The 19179-nt window shown below is 40.7% G+C and overlaps 1 protein-coding gene across 1 annotated transcript in view; it reads right to left on the reverse strand.

Annotated features, from left to right (window-relative positions):
• Window positions 1-19179, reverse strand: part of LAMA1 (laminin subunit alpha 1) — a 156032-nt gene that overhangs the window by 111213 nt on the left and 25640 nt on the right. The window contains exons 2-3 of the mRNA XM_038393112.2: window positions 8331-8501; window positions 7874-7986 (exon numbers count right to left, since the gene is read on the reverse strand). Coding sequence (XP_038249040.1) covers window positions 7874-7986; window positions 8331-8501 — 284 coding nt within the window. The remainder of the gene's footprint in view (window positions 1-7873; window positions 7987-8330; window positions 8502-19179) is intronic.

The following is a 19179-nucleotide window of genomic DNA, read 5'->3' on the forward strand; positions in this document are numbered from 1 at the left end:
TTTTGTTTAGCAATTCTCCAAAATTGCCAGCAACTGTTGGTATTATTTGTTTTCCCTAAACACAGACCCAGCTGGATGAGGTGCATTTTCATTCTTTAAACAAAATTATTGCCATTTTTAAACTAAAAAGTAAACTTTTACCAACCTAATCCTCAGACAATTTTGCACATTCCACAGCTCAAGAGAGTGAGAGACTAATTGGACTGGCAATAGCCAATGCAGCAGATGCTATTTGAACTTCCTCCAGAGATTTTTGCCATTGCTCTAAAATCCTGACTTGTTCCTTTCTCTGCAAGTTTAGCTCCAGGCTTCTATTGCATAGGAACTCCCAGTGGTGCAGTAGTTTTCTGATTTGCATAAATGGAGACTACTGCAAAAAGAGGCCACAAAGAACCTATTTCTTTTGTAACCAAAAGTACTTGAGCCCCACTAACCAGAAATGAAAGACTAGTATAAAAGATTAATGTAACCTGGGAAATTCTGATGTCCCCAAATTTCAGGAGTGTTCTCTTGGTTATATAAACAAGGACCAGTTGGAAAGTTCAAATCTACATCCTAAGACTAGTATAAAAGATTAATGTAACCTGGGAAATTCTGATGTCCCCAAATTTCAGGAGTGTTCTCTTGGTTATATAAACAAGGACCAGTTGGAAAGTTCAAATCTACATCCTAATCCAAACTTCACCAGATTGCGCCATCTCACTCCCAAAAAGTGAATATTGGGGATAAGACACTCTACTGAATTTCAGGATCTTATTAACTGTCCTTTTGCATATCCTGCTAAAACCACAGTAGTGTGATGCCTACCACATAATGCACAAGACTGCACAATAAATGAGCCCTGAAGAATGCACTCGATTTTTCAGACTGGTTCCTACCTTAATAAGTTATTTTAAATCTTCCCTTCAGGGTAAGAGCACAGAAACATGTACCTTGAAACTCCAAAAAAGGCAATTTAGAAAAGAGAATAGTATATTTTTCAAAATGCCTTGAAAAGGCTTTTGGATAAAAGATATATAAAGGGCAACAATGCTATGCCTTTTTAATGGACGGCAAAATCCAGTCTTCTTAGTGTTGTAAGTACAACTAAACCTTGTTACCAGAAAAGTCTGTTATGCTTAAGATTCAGATTTTACTTGCAAAAAAATCCAAACTAAATTTATGCAAACTTTTAACAAACAAAGTGCTGGGAGACATTCCTAGCATCAGCCTGTACCCTTCAATATTTGTTTCAGAAACTATGATTGTTTCAGGCTCCTATAAGAAACTCAGAAACTTACTCAGAGAAGTTAAAGTGACATTATAGTATGATGTAATCTCAATCCAAAAGAGATTCTAAATTCCTGAACTAGCTTTGTTTTACGATATTGATCCTTCAGTTGATTTCAGTCAACAAATGTTCTAAATAATGATAAGGACAAACACCACACATATGTTAAAAGAGTCCACCAGTTTTAAAGCAACATAAAGATTCTGAGACAGATCTTAAACTGATGTAAATTGGCATTTCTCTATTGAAGTCAATGGAGCATTGACAATTTGTGTCAGTTAGGGATCTGGCCTTATAGAAATACTTGTTGAACAATGATTTCAAGATGAAATCCCTATACAAATTGTAAGTATTATTATAATCATATTTGATTTATCAATAGCAGAAACCACAAATTAATGGTATGCTAACTTCTACACACTAATTTAGAACACATTAAATATTTATGAGTAATTCATTTATCAGAAGCTTAGATATTTTGACATCCTGTTGTTGGATCATATTAAAGAAGATCTGTATTAAAATCATAAATGAGTTTGATTCCCCATAGTTTAAATTCCAGGGTATTACTAATTAAGAGTCTCTTGGTTTTTGGTACTGTTTCTCTCCCTCTCTGTGTGCAACTTGCAAGCTGCTAATTGTGTTAGTACATCCTAAAACAGAGTCTGTTCTCAAAGCAATACTTTGTAACAACAGAAACAGCACACAGAGACTCCCCACCCTTTTGTTGTATTTATCTCGCTTTGTTAACAATTGTGATTAAAATAGAGATAGAGGATGTATGTGGATGGATGCTTGGCGTGGATAATAACTGAATGATCAGGGAGGTGCCAGCCTAAGAATCCAGTGTCCATCAGCCAAAGAAGGTGTCAAGTGGAAACAACCAGAGAACCCCCGGAGGGCAGACTGGAATCCACCCAACAGCCTCAAGGATAGGAGAACCAAAGAACAAGACAACATCTGGCAGCACAGAGCTGTCAGAAATGTGCCATCTGCTGATTGATTCAGCAACAGCATGATGAAGCAATTCCCATAGACTGGCATAGGAAGAAATTCCTATAAAAATGGACTTTCTCAAAGTGAGAATCAGAGTGAGAACTTTGGGGTCTGATTCTGCAAACCAACTTCCAGGAGCATCAGACGTACATCTGACAAGACCCTGCTCCCTCCTCATGTCCAGTGGCTTGGCATGAGCAACTCTAAGGCTGGTAACTATGGCCTGATCTACACTGGGGGTGGGGGTCGATCTAAGATACGCAACTTCAGCTATGAGAATAGCGTAGCTGAAGTCGATATATCTTAGATCGACTTAGAATCACTGACTTCGCGTCCTTGCGGTGCGGGATCGACAGCCACCACTCCCCCGTCGACTCCGCTTCCACCTCCCGCCCTGGTGGAGTTTCAGAGTTGACAGCAGAGCGATCGGGGATCGATTTATCACGTCTACACTAGATGCGATAAATCGATCCCCAATAGATTGATCACTACCCGCTGATCTGGCGGGTGGTGTAGACGTGGCCTATGATAACAACCTTGCAGAACCTGTGTGCGTGTGTGTGTATGAATGAATGTGTGAATAAATATGAAAGTGAATGGTGTATGAATGAATGTGTGAATAAATATGAAATTGAATGGAATGTTATAGCTATAACTAACTGCTTACTATGATTCTTTCTCTATTCACAATAAATGTGGCATTTTGTCTTTTCCCCTTTAATAAGATCCTGATGGTTTTTATTTTATTGGTATAACACTGCTACCCAAAACCATATTAGAATAATGGCATTTACTTACAAATTCAGGAATAGCTCTTCGCAGCAGGAACTCTCTTTTGTGTTTGCACTGCACCCACCCAGCACAATGGGGGCCCCAATGTTGACAGAAGCCTGTGTATTACATTGTAATAAGGATAAACTAGGATTTTCAAAGGCACCTTATACCCTTAAACAGCTTTGAAAATCTCAGACATAATAAATAGTAATAATGAGAAAACTGTTTTTCATTGAACTTCACTGAATTTCATTTCAATGCCCACATAACCTCAACTCAGCAATGCGAAACACATTGGTGGCATTTAAATAATAATAAATAATAACAACAGCTATTAATTATTTCTAAAAAATTAGCCAAAGCAATTTCTGTTGAGCAGAAAGGTGCTGCTTCTCCCATAATTTGAGGCTAGGCATTTGGCCTCTATAGTACTGCCAGAACAGGGAACAAGAGACCATGAATCAAATCCCTATATTTTAATATACCAATGCAGTACCTCACAGTTCAATCTTCTTCCACAACCTTGAATCCTAGCCATACATATAGAGAGAGAGAGAGAGAGAGAGAGAGAGAGAGAGAGACATATAAAGCATCATACAGCTGGGCCCTGACAGGCTGAGAGATATGCCATAATACTATGTACCTAGTTTTATGATCCATGTTGCATACTGATGTTTTATAAAGTACCCACTTGGCTAGCCCTACAAAATGCTTAACTTTTTCTGCATGTAAAAAAGGCATGGCAGCAAATCCTCAGCTGGTGTCAATTGACCTCACAATTTACTGATCACAATTTACATCAGCTGAAAGGATCTGCCCCAGCGTTGAGGCGGAGTGTGTATAGCATGCCTCAACACTAGGCTATACACCAGGGGTGGGCAAACTTTTTGGCCTGAGGGGTGGGTAGGGAAGTCTGTGCCTCCCCAAACAGCCTGGTCCCCACCCCCTATCCACCCCTCCCACTTCCTGCCCCCTGACTTCCCCCCTCAGAACCCCTGACCCATCCAACTCACCTGATCCTTGTCCCCTAACTGCCCCCTCCTAGGACCCCCCACTCCAAACCGTGCCCCCCGGGATCCCACCCCCTATCCAACCCTCCCTGCACCCTGACTGCTCTGACCCCTGACAGGCTCCCCGGGACTCCCACGCCTATCCAACTCCCCCGTTCCCCATCCCCTGACTGCCCCCCCGAACCTCTGCCCCATCCAACCACCCCCCTGCTCCCTGTCCCCTGACTGCCCCCCAGAACCTCCTGCCCCTTATCCAACCCCCCACTACCCACCCCCTTACCATGCCGCTCAGAGCAGCAGGAGCTCCCAGCCCCGCCGCCCAGAGCACTGGCGGCACGGCAAGCTGAGACTGCGGGGGAGGGGCCAGGGGCTAGCCACCCCGGCCAGGAGCTCAAGGGCCAGGCAGGTTGGTCCTGCGGGCTGGATGTAGTTTGAACCACCTCTGCTACACATACACTAGAATTCATCAACTCTATGACAGTTGGATTACAATATTGTGCAAAGTATATAGCTAGCATCCCAATCAGTTTTTCATCCATTCTGTTATTTTATGAGCCTTTATTAAGGTTTATAAAATAACAGAATGGATGATAAATAACAGTTATTCACATCACAAAACACTTACGTTTTGCAAACAAAAATAAACGGAAACTAATTTAAGATATGGGAGATATATGGCACAAATCTTGGAATCTAAAGAAAGTAACTGACAGTACGGATACTAAGCATAGAGAGCAATGTACATAGTTACAGACATTGATTCTTCATAACACTTTGAAATGTCCATTAAAATAGAAAATGCAAAAATACTACTAGAGAATATTTCTAATCCATTCACAATCAACCTTTAGAAATAAATATTTACCAAAAATCCCTAAAATTATTCATGCATGCATTAAGTTTCCTTTGTTACCCTTTACTTGCACTGACTTGCTCAGTATTAACATTCCGAGCAAATCAACAAATCAATGCTCTAATAACTCATTGACCCCAAGCAATCTTTATTAACCAAAATCCTTCCTTGAGTAGTAGTAATTTACATGCATGTTACATAGCCTTTTCTGTTTCCAGTGCTCTAAGGAAACACAGAGGAAAGGCTTCTCAGAGGAGAAACTTCTCAAACCAAATTAACGAATCTGAGCATGTGTCAGAAGAGAAAAGATATGTATTTGAGGCACCCTCAATAGTGCATAGACCAGGGAGAATAAAGGAGTAAGAGAGCAGGTCAGCTGGTCTGTTTTCAGAGTACAAATATTATGGGAAAGCCATTTGGCAAAGTATTATGGGAGGACAAAAAGCTAAGACCCCCTTCTGCTACTTCCTTCCTGTTTACAAACCAAACACAATGCAAACTAGGCAAATAACAAGAAATTCCCATCTAAATACTCTGTAGCTGACAAAAGATATTCTGTGATTATGTTTCCACAATGCTGTGCTGCTTCCTAATTAAACAGAAAACTAAATTCTAGCTCAGCCCTTGCTTCTTTTTAAAGCATCTCAGACAAAGCTTCTATTTCAAAACTGTATTGCACAATGGTCCAGAGAGTCCTGGCAAAACCTTGTTAACAACTGTAATTCATAAATCTGCATTTTGTCAATGAGCAGAATTTCTCGATGATTTGAGATATGTTCTAGTGTTACCAACCCACCTTGTGGTGTGTTAAGATCTGTGAGCCCTGATTTTCAAAGAACTTATGTTGGGCAATGAAAAAGGTTCATTGAAGACTGATACATTTTTTAAAAAATAACCAACTGTTCCTTGAAATTGGTTTTCTCATCTTTTTTGTGGAGACCTGTCATGCATCCAAGCCCTCTGGACAAGCTGGCAAAAGGTTCATGGAGCTTCAGACCTAGGAGAAGTGCAGGAGGCAGGACCGGCTCTAGGATTTTTGCTACCCCAAGCAAAAAAAAATGTTGACCACCCCAGGTATTTTTTGTGCCCCCCTCCCACCCCCGGCTCTGCCCCAACTCCGCCCCTTCCCAACCCCTTTCCCAAATCCCCGGCACCGCCTCCTCCCCTGGGCATGCTGCATTTCCCCCTGCACGCATTGCTTCCTGCAGCTCCCCACCGCAACCCCTCGCCCTTGCTCACCTCCACTCCACCTTCTCCCCTTAACACGCCGCCGCTCTGCTTCTTCCCCATCCCTCTCAGGCGAGGGAGAGGCAGCGCATTCAGGGGAGCAGGCGGAGCGGAGGTGGGTGAGGGTGGGAAGGGAACACAGGAAGTAATGGTGGGGGGGTAGAGGAACCACTCCCCGCCCCACCTCGCCTCTGCTCCACCACCACCGCCTCCCCCGAGCACGCCACCGTTTGGCTTCTCCTCCCTCCCTCCCAGTCTTGCCGCATCAAATGGCAAGTCTGGAGGGAGGGGGAGAAGCGGAGCGGCGGCGTGCTCGGGGGAGCAGAAGGAGGCGGAGCGGAGGTGAGCTGCGGTGGCGGGGGCACATTTCTAGGGGCAGCATGGCCGGCACCGGAATGCCACCCCTAGAAATGTGCCGCCCCAAGCACCTGCTTATTTTGCTGGTGCCTAGAGCCAGCCCTAGCAGGGGGGAACCTGGCAGCAGGACTCCAAGCTGCATTGTAAGAAAGCCACCAAGCCAGTGCCAAGGAACTATCTTCACCACAGATAGACCTGGTCTCCTGTGATTTCCCCAGGTTCTGTGGGTTTGGTTGGGTGGGCACAGGACCATTGCTCATTAATCAGGGGTATAAGCACTAGGCCCCAGAACAATTTGGGGGGAAACTCCACAATGGACTCTCCCAGAGTTTTCGTCTCTGGAGTTCCCTCCTGAGTAGAAGATGATCAAAGCCAATACCAGTAGAAGCAGCAAAAGTGGAAAATAAGCCCCCTTTTACCCTATGGTTCAGTGTCAGAGCTTAATGGGACCATTTAAAGGCTAAAGTTAAGGGTAGGCAATTTTTTTTCAAAAAAAAAAAATGGGGCAGGTGGGCAAAAAAATAAGCTAGGTTAGTGAAATATTAAGTTGCAAAGTAAGACCAGAGTCAATTAATCCAAAAGCTACGGTTCTGACAGCAGTGTTAACTCAGTCCCATCGCATGTGTGTATCATTTTTTACTCCTGAGAATTCATCCATGAAAAGTTGTGTATTTGCATGTTTAGTTCCTATGGGAACCATAACTTTGAACTTCTTGTTAACAATCACATTGTATTACCACATTTTTGTATTTAATGTAAATAAGCTCAAAGACAGAAACAATATGAAAAAGTTGACATAAATTAGATAATTTAAAACTAACTGAAAAGTTTACTTTCTGAGAACTATTAAACAATAATTGATTTATGTTCACTTATTCTCAAAGCCAAAGTCACTCTCTAACTTACTTATTTCCTCCAAAATCCAGTACCTTGATTATCGTACTTACTGCAGATCAAAGGCTGCTCGTAACTGGATGCATACTGCACTCTGTTATTTTACAATCACCTCCAAGCACTTTTTGGCTAGATCTTACTCCAAAACATTTACTCCTTTTATTAAAATATCCCATGTTCATCAAGGGAGAGTATATGTTTTGGTAAACAGACAATTTAATTCCCATTTCAATCCCGACTAAAATTTTCAACAGCATCATTGTCAAAGTAATATGCTTTTAAACAAATTGATTGACTGACAAAACATGGTTGTTTAAATTAAATAGACTGATCCATCCGATCTTACCTTCATCTGTATGACTGTATAGTACCTATTCATAATTAATTGTTAATTGTCTGGGTCCCTAAAAACTATCAAGTACAGCTGCAATCATTTTATTAGGCTTATGTCATGTAGAAAATAAATTCTTTTACACATCTGGTATTACTCACCTGTCTTAGATCCAGGGTGATGGTGACCCAATGATATTCCCTACCATTCTGAATGCTGGGACTTTGCCACCAGTTATTCGTACCATCTATAGCATTGGAGATAGGGTGCTGTTCTGTTTTTAAATAACAAAAAAAGTCTTTTAAGAATAAATGTCATTATCTTATTTTTTCTTACTTAGTATTTTTAAGCTGCATGCTGAATATTTCTCTCCTCATAACAATCATCCATAAAGCATGTATAGGGTGAAATTGACCCCTGTGCAGAAAATCACTATTAGGCCTATCCTCAGGGCTTAAGTGGTACTTCAGCCTCATGATGGCACTCTGCACAAAGGTCAATTCCATCCACAATAATACAGACTAATATTAATTAAGTATTCATGGCAGATATGTACCTTACACAGAGACCTGTGAAAGTGTGGAAAGAGACCAAAAAGATACAACATCATAAACTTGCCTTTGGGGTTAGCACTGTTGTGGTCGCACACCCTGCACTGTGCATTGCGTAGAGGTCGGCCCGGCACATGTTCCACAAGTTTGCAGAACATCTCTGGTCCCTTCTCACCACAGGTGGCATTGGTGTTGATATGAGCATGGCTAGCCAGATTTAAAATAGCAGGAAACAAACCTTAAAAAACAAAAATGAATATCGATCATATAATAAGACGATTGAGTAAAACAAAAATTGTTGGATACCCATGTGGTCATATGGGGTTTCACAGCAAATGTCTGCCTCACCATGTATGTCCTAGAGCAGTGGTTCTCAGACTGTGGGTCAGGACTCCAAAGTGGGTTGCAACTAGCTAGCTAGCTTAGACTTGCTGCCCAGAGCCAAAGCCTTAGGGATTCAGCCCCAGGCAGTGGGGCTCGGGTTACAGGCCCCCTGGCTGGGGCTGAAGCCCTTGGGCTTCGGCTTTGATCCCTTCCCCACCCAGGGTAGTGGGGCTCAGGCTTTGGCTTTGGCTTCTCCACCCAGGGCAATGGGAATCAGACAGACTCAGGCTTTGGTCCCCTCCTGGGGTCGTGTCATAATTTTTGTTGTCAGAAGGGGGTCGTGGTGCAATGAAGTTTGAGAATCCCTGTCCTAGAGAATTTGGAAAATGGAAAAGATATGTTGAGAATAAGTTACCTTTATCAAATGAATTCTGCATTGATAGTGTAAGAGTGCAATAGCATTATCATTCCATGTCATATCTGGATCACCACTGAAGAATAAAATAGTTATTTTTAAGGGCAGAAACTGAAACCTATTTTCACAGTGTAAACAAGTGAAATCCAGGAGGCAAATTTAAAGTGCCTAGGTATGGAAGACTTACATAACTGGTATCCCATTTCTGTGGAAGGTGACCTTTAATTGGAATTCACAGATGCAGAAATACTAATGACTTGGGTAATGTACTTTGAACCTCAAAGCTTTATTCGAGCTCCTGTACATCCCCATAACGATTAAATTTAGGCCCTGGTTCTCTACTCTTCTGCAGCCCTATAAAGCATAAGGAGGATTCTTCATATGTTGCCTCCCATCTTCTGCAGTTTGTGGCATAGTAGTAGAATGGCACATGTTTGGAAAGAGAGAAGGTATTAGCTGGAATGCAGTGAGCTCCAGCTATTCTGTGCCCAAGAAATTGTAAATACTGATGAAATTGTAAACAACGGTTTACACTGTCACTATCTTGCTTCAGAACAGTCCATTGATATGAATGGGGGCAGTTTGCACCACTCATTTATTGCTTCCACTCAGAACAAGGCCCCTGGACAAGTTGTCTGTGTGAGATAAAGGAGTAATTGTTAGTTTGAAGGTAATAGAGGATCATTAACCATAATCCAATCACTAGAGGGGGACAGAGACCAACTTCGTAAACAGCAAAACTGTAACAACTGATATTTGAAAAATTACCATCCCCAAATTAATAGCTAATACATTTTTTGTCTAATGAACTCTTAAACTCTACAAAAAACCAAAGGTCACTATAATAGTGCTGGTCTGGGGGTGGGTGGCTAAATCTAACCTTTGCCTGTTATATCCTTGTAACAGGCATGCTGTTCCTTTAAGGCAGGCTACAATATCATGACCCTATTTCCTGTTCAGCACAGAACCAAAGCATTTGGGTGTTTATAATTCCAAGAGGCAATGTAAATTGTATGAGAATTTGAGAATGAGAATAATAGGACACTACAAAGAACAATGCTGGGAAGAGTGCAGATATAAGAACAGGGTGCTTATTTGTATAAGAACTAAGCGACCAGGTGGGTACTGGGATCTGCCATGAGCTTTTTTACTGAGAGACTAGGAAAGAGTTTGGAGCACTAGGGAAATGGCTTGGGAAAACCTAGGGAGAGGGACTGGACATACAGACAGATGGCTGAATATGATACCATGAGGAGGAGGTATTATTTTGGCTAGAACCTGAAGGCCAGAAAGAGCTAACTCCTTAGAGGGCAATTAAGGGACTGTGGCAGAGTTAGAAAAGAGCCTTGGTGGAAGAAAAATGGCAGAGAGTTGATGACTAGAGCTGATGCTATTCAATGCTGAGGGCCCTAAGGCTGGAGTTTAGATGGTTTAATACCCCTTTGCATTCTGAGGGGTATTGCTTTTGTACCCTAGTAATGGGAAAAATAGATAGACCCTTGGGAAATGCCTATGACCTTAAAAAGACAGGGTGAAGGATCTGAACTCTTGTTAGACTGGAAGAAGTAGATTTTTGGTGCAGCTGGAGGGTTAAACTACACTCCCAGCAAGAAAACTGAAAAAGTAGCTACATCTGACAGAGAGAAGGTAAGTCACTGTTACAGCCCCTTAGTTCCTTTTTTCTGTTTTCCAACTTTTCTCTATAAAATATACTCAAGCAAACTAAACTCACTTCAAGGTGATAATACCATTTGTGATAATACTGTTTGTGTTTATCAGGCTGAGATTTGCAAATTGCTCCCTTTCCCCTACAGACATTAAAATCAGAAGTAACTCTGGGAAAGAGAAACAATTCTGGAGTTCAAGGCTGTGTTTAAAGATTAAAAATGATGGGCCACAATTAAGACCCTGCTCCCAGATCAGATATGGCATATTAAAAGTGCCAGAAGCAATCATGTCTTTACTGCTGTACCAGAGAGGCTATTTCTGAGGTTGGTCTTGAAGGGATTTTTTTTCCCAGTTATAAAGAATTAAATTCATGATTATTTCAATAAAATAATTTCAATTGTATTCCCAATAACATATGCCTTCTTTCATTAGTTTCTCAAGTTTCTTCAGCACATATGAGGAAAGCTTTTAATAGCAGTGTTTTGGTTTTTTAAAGCAGAGCTAAATATGACTGCAATTTAACCAAAGAGTCTTTGTATGGTAATTACACTCCCATGAAAAGCCTGAAGGAAGGATTTTAATTCAGTTTAAATCTTAACTTCAGCTCAAAATGTGGCAAAATCCTAATGTTTTGAAACACAATCTGAACAGTGATCAATGTGTTTTCAATTGTATTGTATTCAAAGCATTAAAGAGGACAGGAGGGAGAGGAGCTTTAAGCTGAATCAAACATAGTCCTTATTTCTTGTTCTCATTAGATATTTTAATCGGCAGCAGATGGGTATTTCTGTAACACTGAAAATTTGTCAGTCTCATTGATATCTTTGCATGTCATGTGCTGATAATGGTCCTGATTCTCCTCTCACTTACTCCGCTTTTACTCCTGAGTTACTGGTATAAGCATTAGAAGAATATGCCCTTCCTTTTATTTTTTTCCTGAGAAATATAGATGGAGCCTAGATGGATAAGGCGAGAGGATTAGACAAATATTCTTCATTTACATCATTTTCCAGTAATCAGAAGTCTCTAGCATTCAGTATTTGCTTTCAATCACTTAGGCTTCCCAATATCAGCCAGCCTTCATCAGCTTTCTGTCACCTCCAGAGTCATTCATTACACTGGCTACAATTACATGTGACACAACCTACCCGCAATGACCTCCATCCACAGCTTAAATCCATGGATTTGTGCCAAGGAAAAAGTAAGGCACTAAAGAGAGGTGCTGTGTGAAAATTTCATTCCAAAACCTCAAGTCATATTAGGATTGAGTTCAAAAACTGAAGCATAGCAGTGTTTCAGCTGAAACTCTTCCAGCCCTCCCCCATTCCTCCTAAGCAAACATTTCACTGCTTTCAGAGCCATAATTACACTGATAATGAAACTTGTGACAGTTGATCACATGGTGGGTCTTTCTGAAGATAAAAACAGAGTAATAGAGCTAAAGTTCTTGTTTAGCAAATAACCCAGGATTTGATCCTGCAAGATGCTGAGCATTCGCAACTCCCAGTGGGCCAAATTTATCTCTGGTTATCCTTCAAGCCAATGAAATTAAATTATAGATACATTTGGCCACTGGCAATTTGGTGGGAGTTGAAGGAGTTTAGGAATTGCTCCATAGTCAGCAAGGTCAAGCCCTCCCACCCCTACTCTGCCAAAAAAAATCAGTGAAATATGCCATTGTTTACAGTCTTGGGGGCAGGTAGATACTCTCAGAACTAGAGAACCCAATAAAGGCAAAAGGGTAACTTTGAAGTCACATCACTCTACAGCATCTAAGGCACCATAAGATAACTGAGCGTCTGGAGAAAGATACTGTATTTCATAAAAGTAAACCAGTCTGCAACTATGTCTAGATTATGAAAGACATTGATCTAACTTAACCTTTTCTCACTAAAATCTAGCACAATAGACTGAATTAGATCTATCACATATATTCTCCTCAGGGAAGAAAGGAAATTTCACATATGCAATTCTTGTTGTTTTATTCTATTCAATTAGAGTCCATTATATCTTTGACTTGTGTACATTTTGCAGGATGAATTTCCCAGCTATACAATTTAAATTAGTTGACCGAATTTCGGATTTGCTAAAATAATTAAAGAGGGATTGTGTCTATTTCCCAATTGTAGACAAAGATCCCAAATAGAAATGAATATCTTTATTTAATAATGCTGTCTGTTCTTTTTTTTTTTTTTCCTTTCCCTCCTTTCTGCTTTACAGCTGCAGGAGTTAGTGCCCACCACATTAAAAATGACAACTATGAGAAAACAAGGAAGAAAGAGACCCTGCTGTTAACCTAAACAAGCATACATGCTTCTTCTGATCATTGTCCAGCCCTTTACATAATAACACAAATTTTGTCTTTCATTTGTTCTCCTTCAGTTACTCAGCTGCCCACTTGTCCATAATAAGAGAGGTTCCCACAGCAAAACACTGTGCAGTATCAGGAAATGAATAGTGTTCAAAATACACCAATTTGACCTTGAATAAGATCTATACCTGGAACACTAAGTTAATACCAAACTGAAATGTACTTCTTACTCTAAGTATTCAGACGGTGGCAGTTTTGAAGCCTTGTAATGTAATGACTTTGCCTTTGGTCATGCCCATCAATAAAAGTTAGCACAAGAAGGCTAAAGAAATAAGCAGCCGGTACCAAAATGGTGTTACCGAGCAAGCAAAGAGAACTATATGTCCCTAGTAGCAAGGATTGCAATCTGGATGTGGCAGAGCTTTTCACATTAACGCTTGACCCATAAAAATGCTGGATGACTTGGCTGAATAACAGAGAAGAATTAAAAAGAAAAGGAGTACTTGTGGCACCTTAGAGACTAAACAAATTTATTAGAGCATAAGCTTTCGTGAGCTACAGCTCACTTCATCGGATGAATTAAGAATCAAATACTTAACTCAGCACACCCCCCCAAGTGGTTTTCTTCAGGGACTAGAGGAAAGAAGGAATCCACCCACACACACACACACACAGATTGCTGTGTGGCAGCACTGCCACAGGGCCTTAGTAAATGCACTTCCCTTCCACAGTGGAACATGGCCAATAAACCTATGGAGCAGCAAATCCACTCATGCTGCGTCAAGGTTCCTTCCACACTCTGAACTCTAGGGTACAGATGTGGGGACCTGCATGAAAGACCCCCTACGCTTATTCTTACCAGCTTAGGTTAAAATTTCCCCAAGGTACAAACTTTGCCTTGTCCTTGAATAGTATGCTGCCACCACCAAGCGTTTTAAACAAAGAACAGGGAAAGAGACCACTGGGAGACGTCTTCCCCAAAATATCCCCCTCAAGTCCTGGAGAAGGCTTGATAATAATCCTCAAGAATTGGTAGAGGTGAACACAGAGCCAAATCCTTGGATCTTAAGAACAATGAAAAATATCAATCAGGTTGTTAAAAGAAGAATTTTAATTAAAGAAAAGGTAAAAAGATCACCTGTAAAATCAGGATGGTAAATACCTTACAGGGTAATCAGATTCAAAACACAGAGAATCCTTCTAGGCAAAACCTTAAGTTAGAAAAAGACACAAAAACAGGAATATACATTCCCTCCAGCACAGTTTATTTTACCAGCCATTAAACAAAAGAAAATTGAGCGCATTTTCTAGCTAGATTACTTACTAATTTAACAGGAGTTGGAAGGCTTGCATTTCTGATCTGTTGCCGGCAAAAGCATCACACAGACAGACAGAACCCTTTGTTCCCCCCTCCGCCCCTCCAGATTTGAAAGTTTCTTGTCCCCTCATTGGTCATTTTGGGTCAGGTGCCAGCGAGATTACCTTAGCTTCCTAACCCTTTACAGGTGAAAAGGTTTTGCCTCTAGCCAGGAGGGATTTTATAGCACTGTATACAGAAAGGTGGTTACCCTTCCCTTTATATTTATGACAATGCCCTTGCTTCTTTGTCACCGCTCTAAACCCTTGCCTGCTGCGGCACAGAAAGAACAGCTCCACAGCACTCAGAGGTCATGGATCCTTCGAATGGGGTCACCAAATCTTGATCCCTTTTTTCCTGCAGTGCCACCCCCATTCCACTACACCAGTCAGGCTCACCACTGCACTTGCCATCTTTGCCCCCAAATCATTTCAGGGAATTGGCAGGAACACAACTGATGTTAGCCAATCAGATGTCTTTGTGCCTCGAGCACTATCAAAATGCCATGATTCACAGGATTACAGATTACAAATCATTTTCATATAGATATGCGTACCCAACACCAAATTATTTAGGAATTTTATGCTTAGGAACATAGGAATTGCCATATTGGATCAATGTATTGATCCTGGCCCCAACAATGGCCAGTGCCAGATTATTCAGATGAAGGCACAAGAAACTCCGCAGTGGGCATAATAGAATAAATTACTAACCACAATAATCACAGGTTGACTTATTCCCTGAAGTATGAGGTGTTAAATCTATTCCAATTTTTGTTTGTTTCTTTAATCCTTATAATGTGACTCTGGATGCCACTGGTGTCCCCTGAGATGATTACTGAAGTGTCTGCAGTGACCTAGGACCAGGGAGAGAACTGAAAATAAGGAAACAGTAGCACCTGAAGAGCATACAGCAGTCAGAAAGTGCCAGTGACTGGACGCCTAATAAAACCTGAGCATCCAGGCAGTTTGGGCGCCCAGTGAGGAGATTATATTTTCAAAGAACGTGCACTGCCCACACACTGCTTTGAAAATTTCCCTTGTGTTTTGAGCCACCAATGGGGTCAACCAAATGCTCCTCCAATTGTTTTATTGTTTCATGCCCCCAGGCTCAGCATCAATGACTAAGAGGTAGAGAAATAAAGAACAGCTTTGTCTTGTTCCTCTCCTGAGAACAAAAGGAGCTGAGCAAGGCAATAACAGAAAAACTACTCAATATTAACGTGAAACATGCTTTCATTCTAGCAAAGAGGAAACTCAAAAGTACTGAAACTCAACTAATACCTGCAGCCTCAGACACCCAGGATAGAAATGATCTGTTTTACTTACACAGTTCAGTGCACTACAAGGTCACGTTATAACCTTTCCTGTATGGGAGCGCTGGGGAGAGAAGAAGAATGCCCAGGGAGCAAACACGTAGCCCTCTCTCCTCAGTGCACCCAGCTCAGGAGGCCGCTATATAAGTTTTAGGTTCAGAGCACAAGTTGAGCATGTGTGCCTGGAACAAGGTAGGGATGGAGCACGGAAGGAAAGGTGAATGTACCTATTCTATGGGTGTAGCAAAGGGCACTCCTCACCGCACTCCCCAGTACCCAGAAGGTATATTTATTAGGCTACTCAGGTAGTAGTACTCCACATTCCCCTTAAATCAGGAGCGCCCAGCCTACAGCCTGTGGGCCATATAAGGCCCACCAGAGCAGTTCATAAGGCCTGCGGACTGGTTCAACACAATATACTAACAGCCAATTCATTAGCATTTTGTTGTCATGTTTTCATCATTTTAGTTTTTACAAATGGGTAAATAGACAATACTATACATAGAAACTACCTGTCTGAATACATACACAACAAGCTGAACTTAAAATATAAGTCAATATAGGTAACTTTAAATCTTAATAAAATATATAGAATCTATTCGACCCATTCAAGGTTGTACTTAGGTTTATGTGGCCCTCCTGTGTAATAAGGTTGTGCACCACTACTTTACATGAAACCCCTTTGTCACAAGTCCCAACAGAGTAACAATTGTATAGATATTACAGATCAGAAAATGCTGATTCATCAAAATATTCCAAGAGATCATACCAAAATTCCAATGGAAATCAGACAGAAGTCCCTGGGGAGCTGGGCAGCAGTTTCCCACCTGGCCAGTTATTGGGCCATTCTATACAAAATTGTGAGGCTTTTTTTCCCATTCCACTGAGGAACAAAAAACGTTCAAAATTTCAGAAGTTTTTACAGAATGAAAAATCCCCATTCCTTCTCAGCTCGCAGCGCAAGACATAATGAATGTATTGGTTTTATTTGATTTAAGGGAATTTAGCCCTTTGGACAGATGGTTGTAATTTCACATTTTAGTTAAGTTTAATTTAGAAAAATCAAAATAAATAAGAAAAAATATGAGTTTTTTTTTTAAACTTCACTGTATTATTCATTGTGTTGAGAAATAGCCAGGACAAAAAGGCGGTGTCTCAAAAACCCACAGTGCTTCAACAGAAGACTTTCCATTCAGTTGTCTGTGCATACAGCCACACAGAAAGGGGGCTTAACTAAGCAGTGTATAAAGCCTACATTATACTCATAGTCAGCGTTATTTTAAAGCTTTCTCTAGATCCAAGAAGCAAGAATGGGTCCAAGCCTGTTGCTGCCAAGAGAAAAACAAGGCTAAAGAGGAGGATTGAGCACCCTGGAATTCTAAACTTCAGTTTCATCTGCCTCCCCTTGCTGGCAAAATAGCATAACTCCATACAGCCTTATAGGCCCAAACTGGTCTAGGAAACCACATCTATCTTAGAGATTTGATACTGCCACTTGTTATCATAGTATCTGAGCACCTTCCACATACAAAGTACTCATCTCAGATAAAGGAGTACTTGTGGCACCTTAGAGACTAACAAATTTGTGCTTTTCTTTTTTGCGAATAAGACTAACTCGGCTGCTACTCTGAAACCTGTCATCTCAGATAGAGCCTCATCTCTTTTGCTTCTGGTCAGTTTTATAACAGACAAAATAATTAAACCCTTATGTTGAGATTTTCAACATTGCTTAGGAGATTTAGTCAGGCAACTCACATTAATTTGAATGAGATATGGGTCTAAATTTCCTAGTTAACTCTGAAAAATTTAACATTAATTTCGTAATACTGTGTTCTAATGCTAATGCTACACTTCAGTTTAGGCTTTTTCCCCACTGGCAAGTGAAAAACAAAACTTTTGTCGTTCAGAGGTGTTAAAAAAAAAAACACACACACCCCCAAAAGACAAAAGTTTTGTCGATGACAAGCACTGGTGTGAACAGCGCTTTGTCGGCAGGAGCATTCTCCTGCCGACAAAGCCACTGCTGCTCATTGGGGGTGCAAGTTTTTTGTCAGCAGGCAAACAGCAGCTACACTGCTTGCCCTTTAGTGGCACGGCAGTAGCAGCACAGCCATGTCACTAAAAGCTGCGTAGTGTAGACATGGCTTTAGAGAGTCTTGATTTCATTCACATTCCTTAGTAAAGATTTATCAGTACTCATTATATATTCACTATCCTTCAAAATAAATGCCAGCTGTAAATACTAATTTCTATAGAAGCCTGCTAATGCCTGGATTGCACAAGTATTCTCTGAAAATGTTCATCTAGTTTCCACCAGAATTACAGTTCTTTCCAAAATGATGCCTTGCAGTAATGTCACACATGATATTGTAAAACACAGATTCTGTAATATTATTTAGGCTATGTCTACACTAGAGACCCAACAGCAGCACAGCTGTATCGATGCACCTGTGCCGCTTAAGACCTCTCATGCAGCTGCTCTATGCAGACAGGAGAGCTCTCTTCCATTGGCATAATTAAACCGTTGCTAATGAGCAGCGGTAACTATATCGGCGGCAGAGCATCTCCCACTGTCTTTACTGGCACTTCTGTCAGAGTAATGTATGTCAGTCAGGGGTATGTGTTTCTTCACACTCCTGACTGACAAAAGTTTTACTGACAAGAATGCAAGCATCCATTTCCAAGACCTTATGATTACTATATGTAAAAATTTAAAATGTTATTCTAATGGAAGGATTAATATCATGGTCACATTAATTAATTACTATTACTACTATTAATTATTATTATTATTTAAGGGCTCTTATACAAGAACAGGATATGTATTTCTTAAAAGCACACTTTCTTTTGGTGCTCTTTTTGTTTGTCATAATTCTCTATTTTGCAATTTCACATTTCATTGACATGGAAATGAAAGGTCTGACATAAGAGAATAAAGAATGTTAGTAGGTCTTCCTACTATTTTCCTACTAATAAAAACAGGACAGGGATATATGGTGTAGAAAATACAATATATAGGTAGAATTATGCCTAATTAGAAGAATTTTCAAAGTTTTCCGTTAGATCTTAGTGGCTCTTCAGTGTACTGTTATATACATATATGCTAAGCACTTCTGAAAACTAGGCCCTGAATACTTTTACTTTATAAATGTCTTAAGTCTTGTAATTTGTGCGCCATTTTGCATAAAGTATATGACTATACTATTAATTATTGTTTCGTGTTACAAGCAGTTTCTTTCCAGGTAGGCAGGGCTCAGATATACAAGGCAAGTTTGCAAATATATTATATGGCTCAGTTACTGTAACACTCGTAGCATTCTCTGAGATGCTCCCAATTCCACGCACAGGGCCAATTAGACAGGCAGAACTGCAGAGTCTCAATGTGCGGATGAGATGATGGTGTAGGGAGAAGCGGTTTACATTTATTAGGAACTGGGGAAACTTTTGGGAAAGGGGGAGCCTATACAGGAAGGATGGGTCTCAGTTCTGGGACAAGTCCTATTCAACATATTCATAAATGATCTGG

Source organism: Dermochelys coriacea, chromosome 2, assembly GCF_009764565.3.
Source record: "Dermochelys coriacea isolate rDerCor1 chromosome 2, rDerCor1.pri.v4, whole genome shotgun sequence".
Classification (NCBI taxonomy): domain Eukaryota; kingdom Metazoa; phylum Chordata; order Testudines; family Dermochelyidae; genus Dermochelys; species Dermochelys coriacea.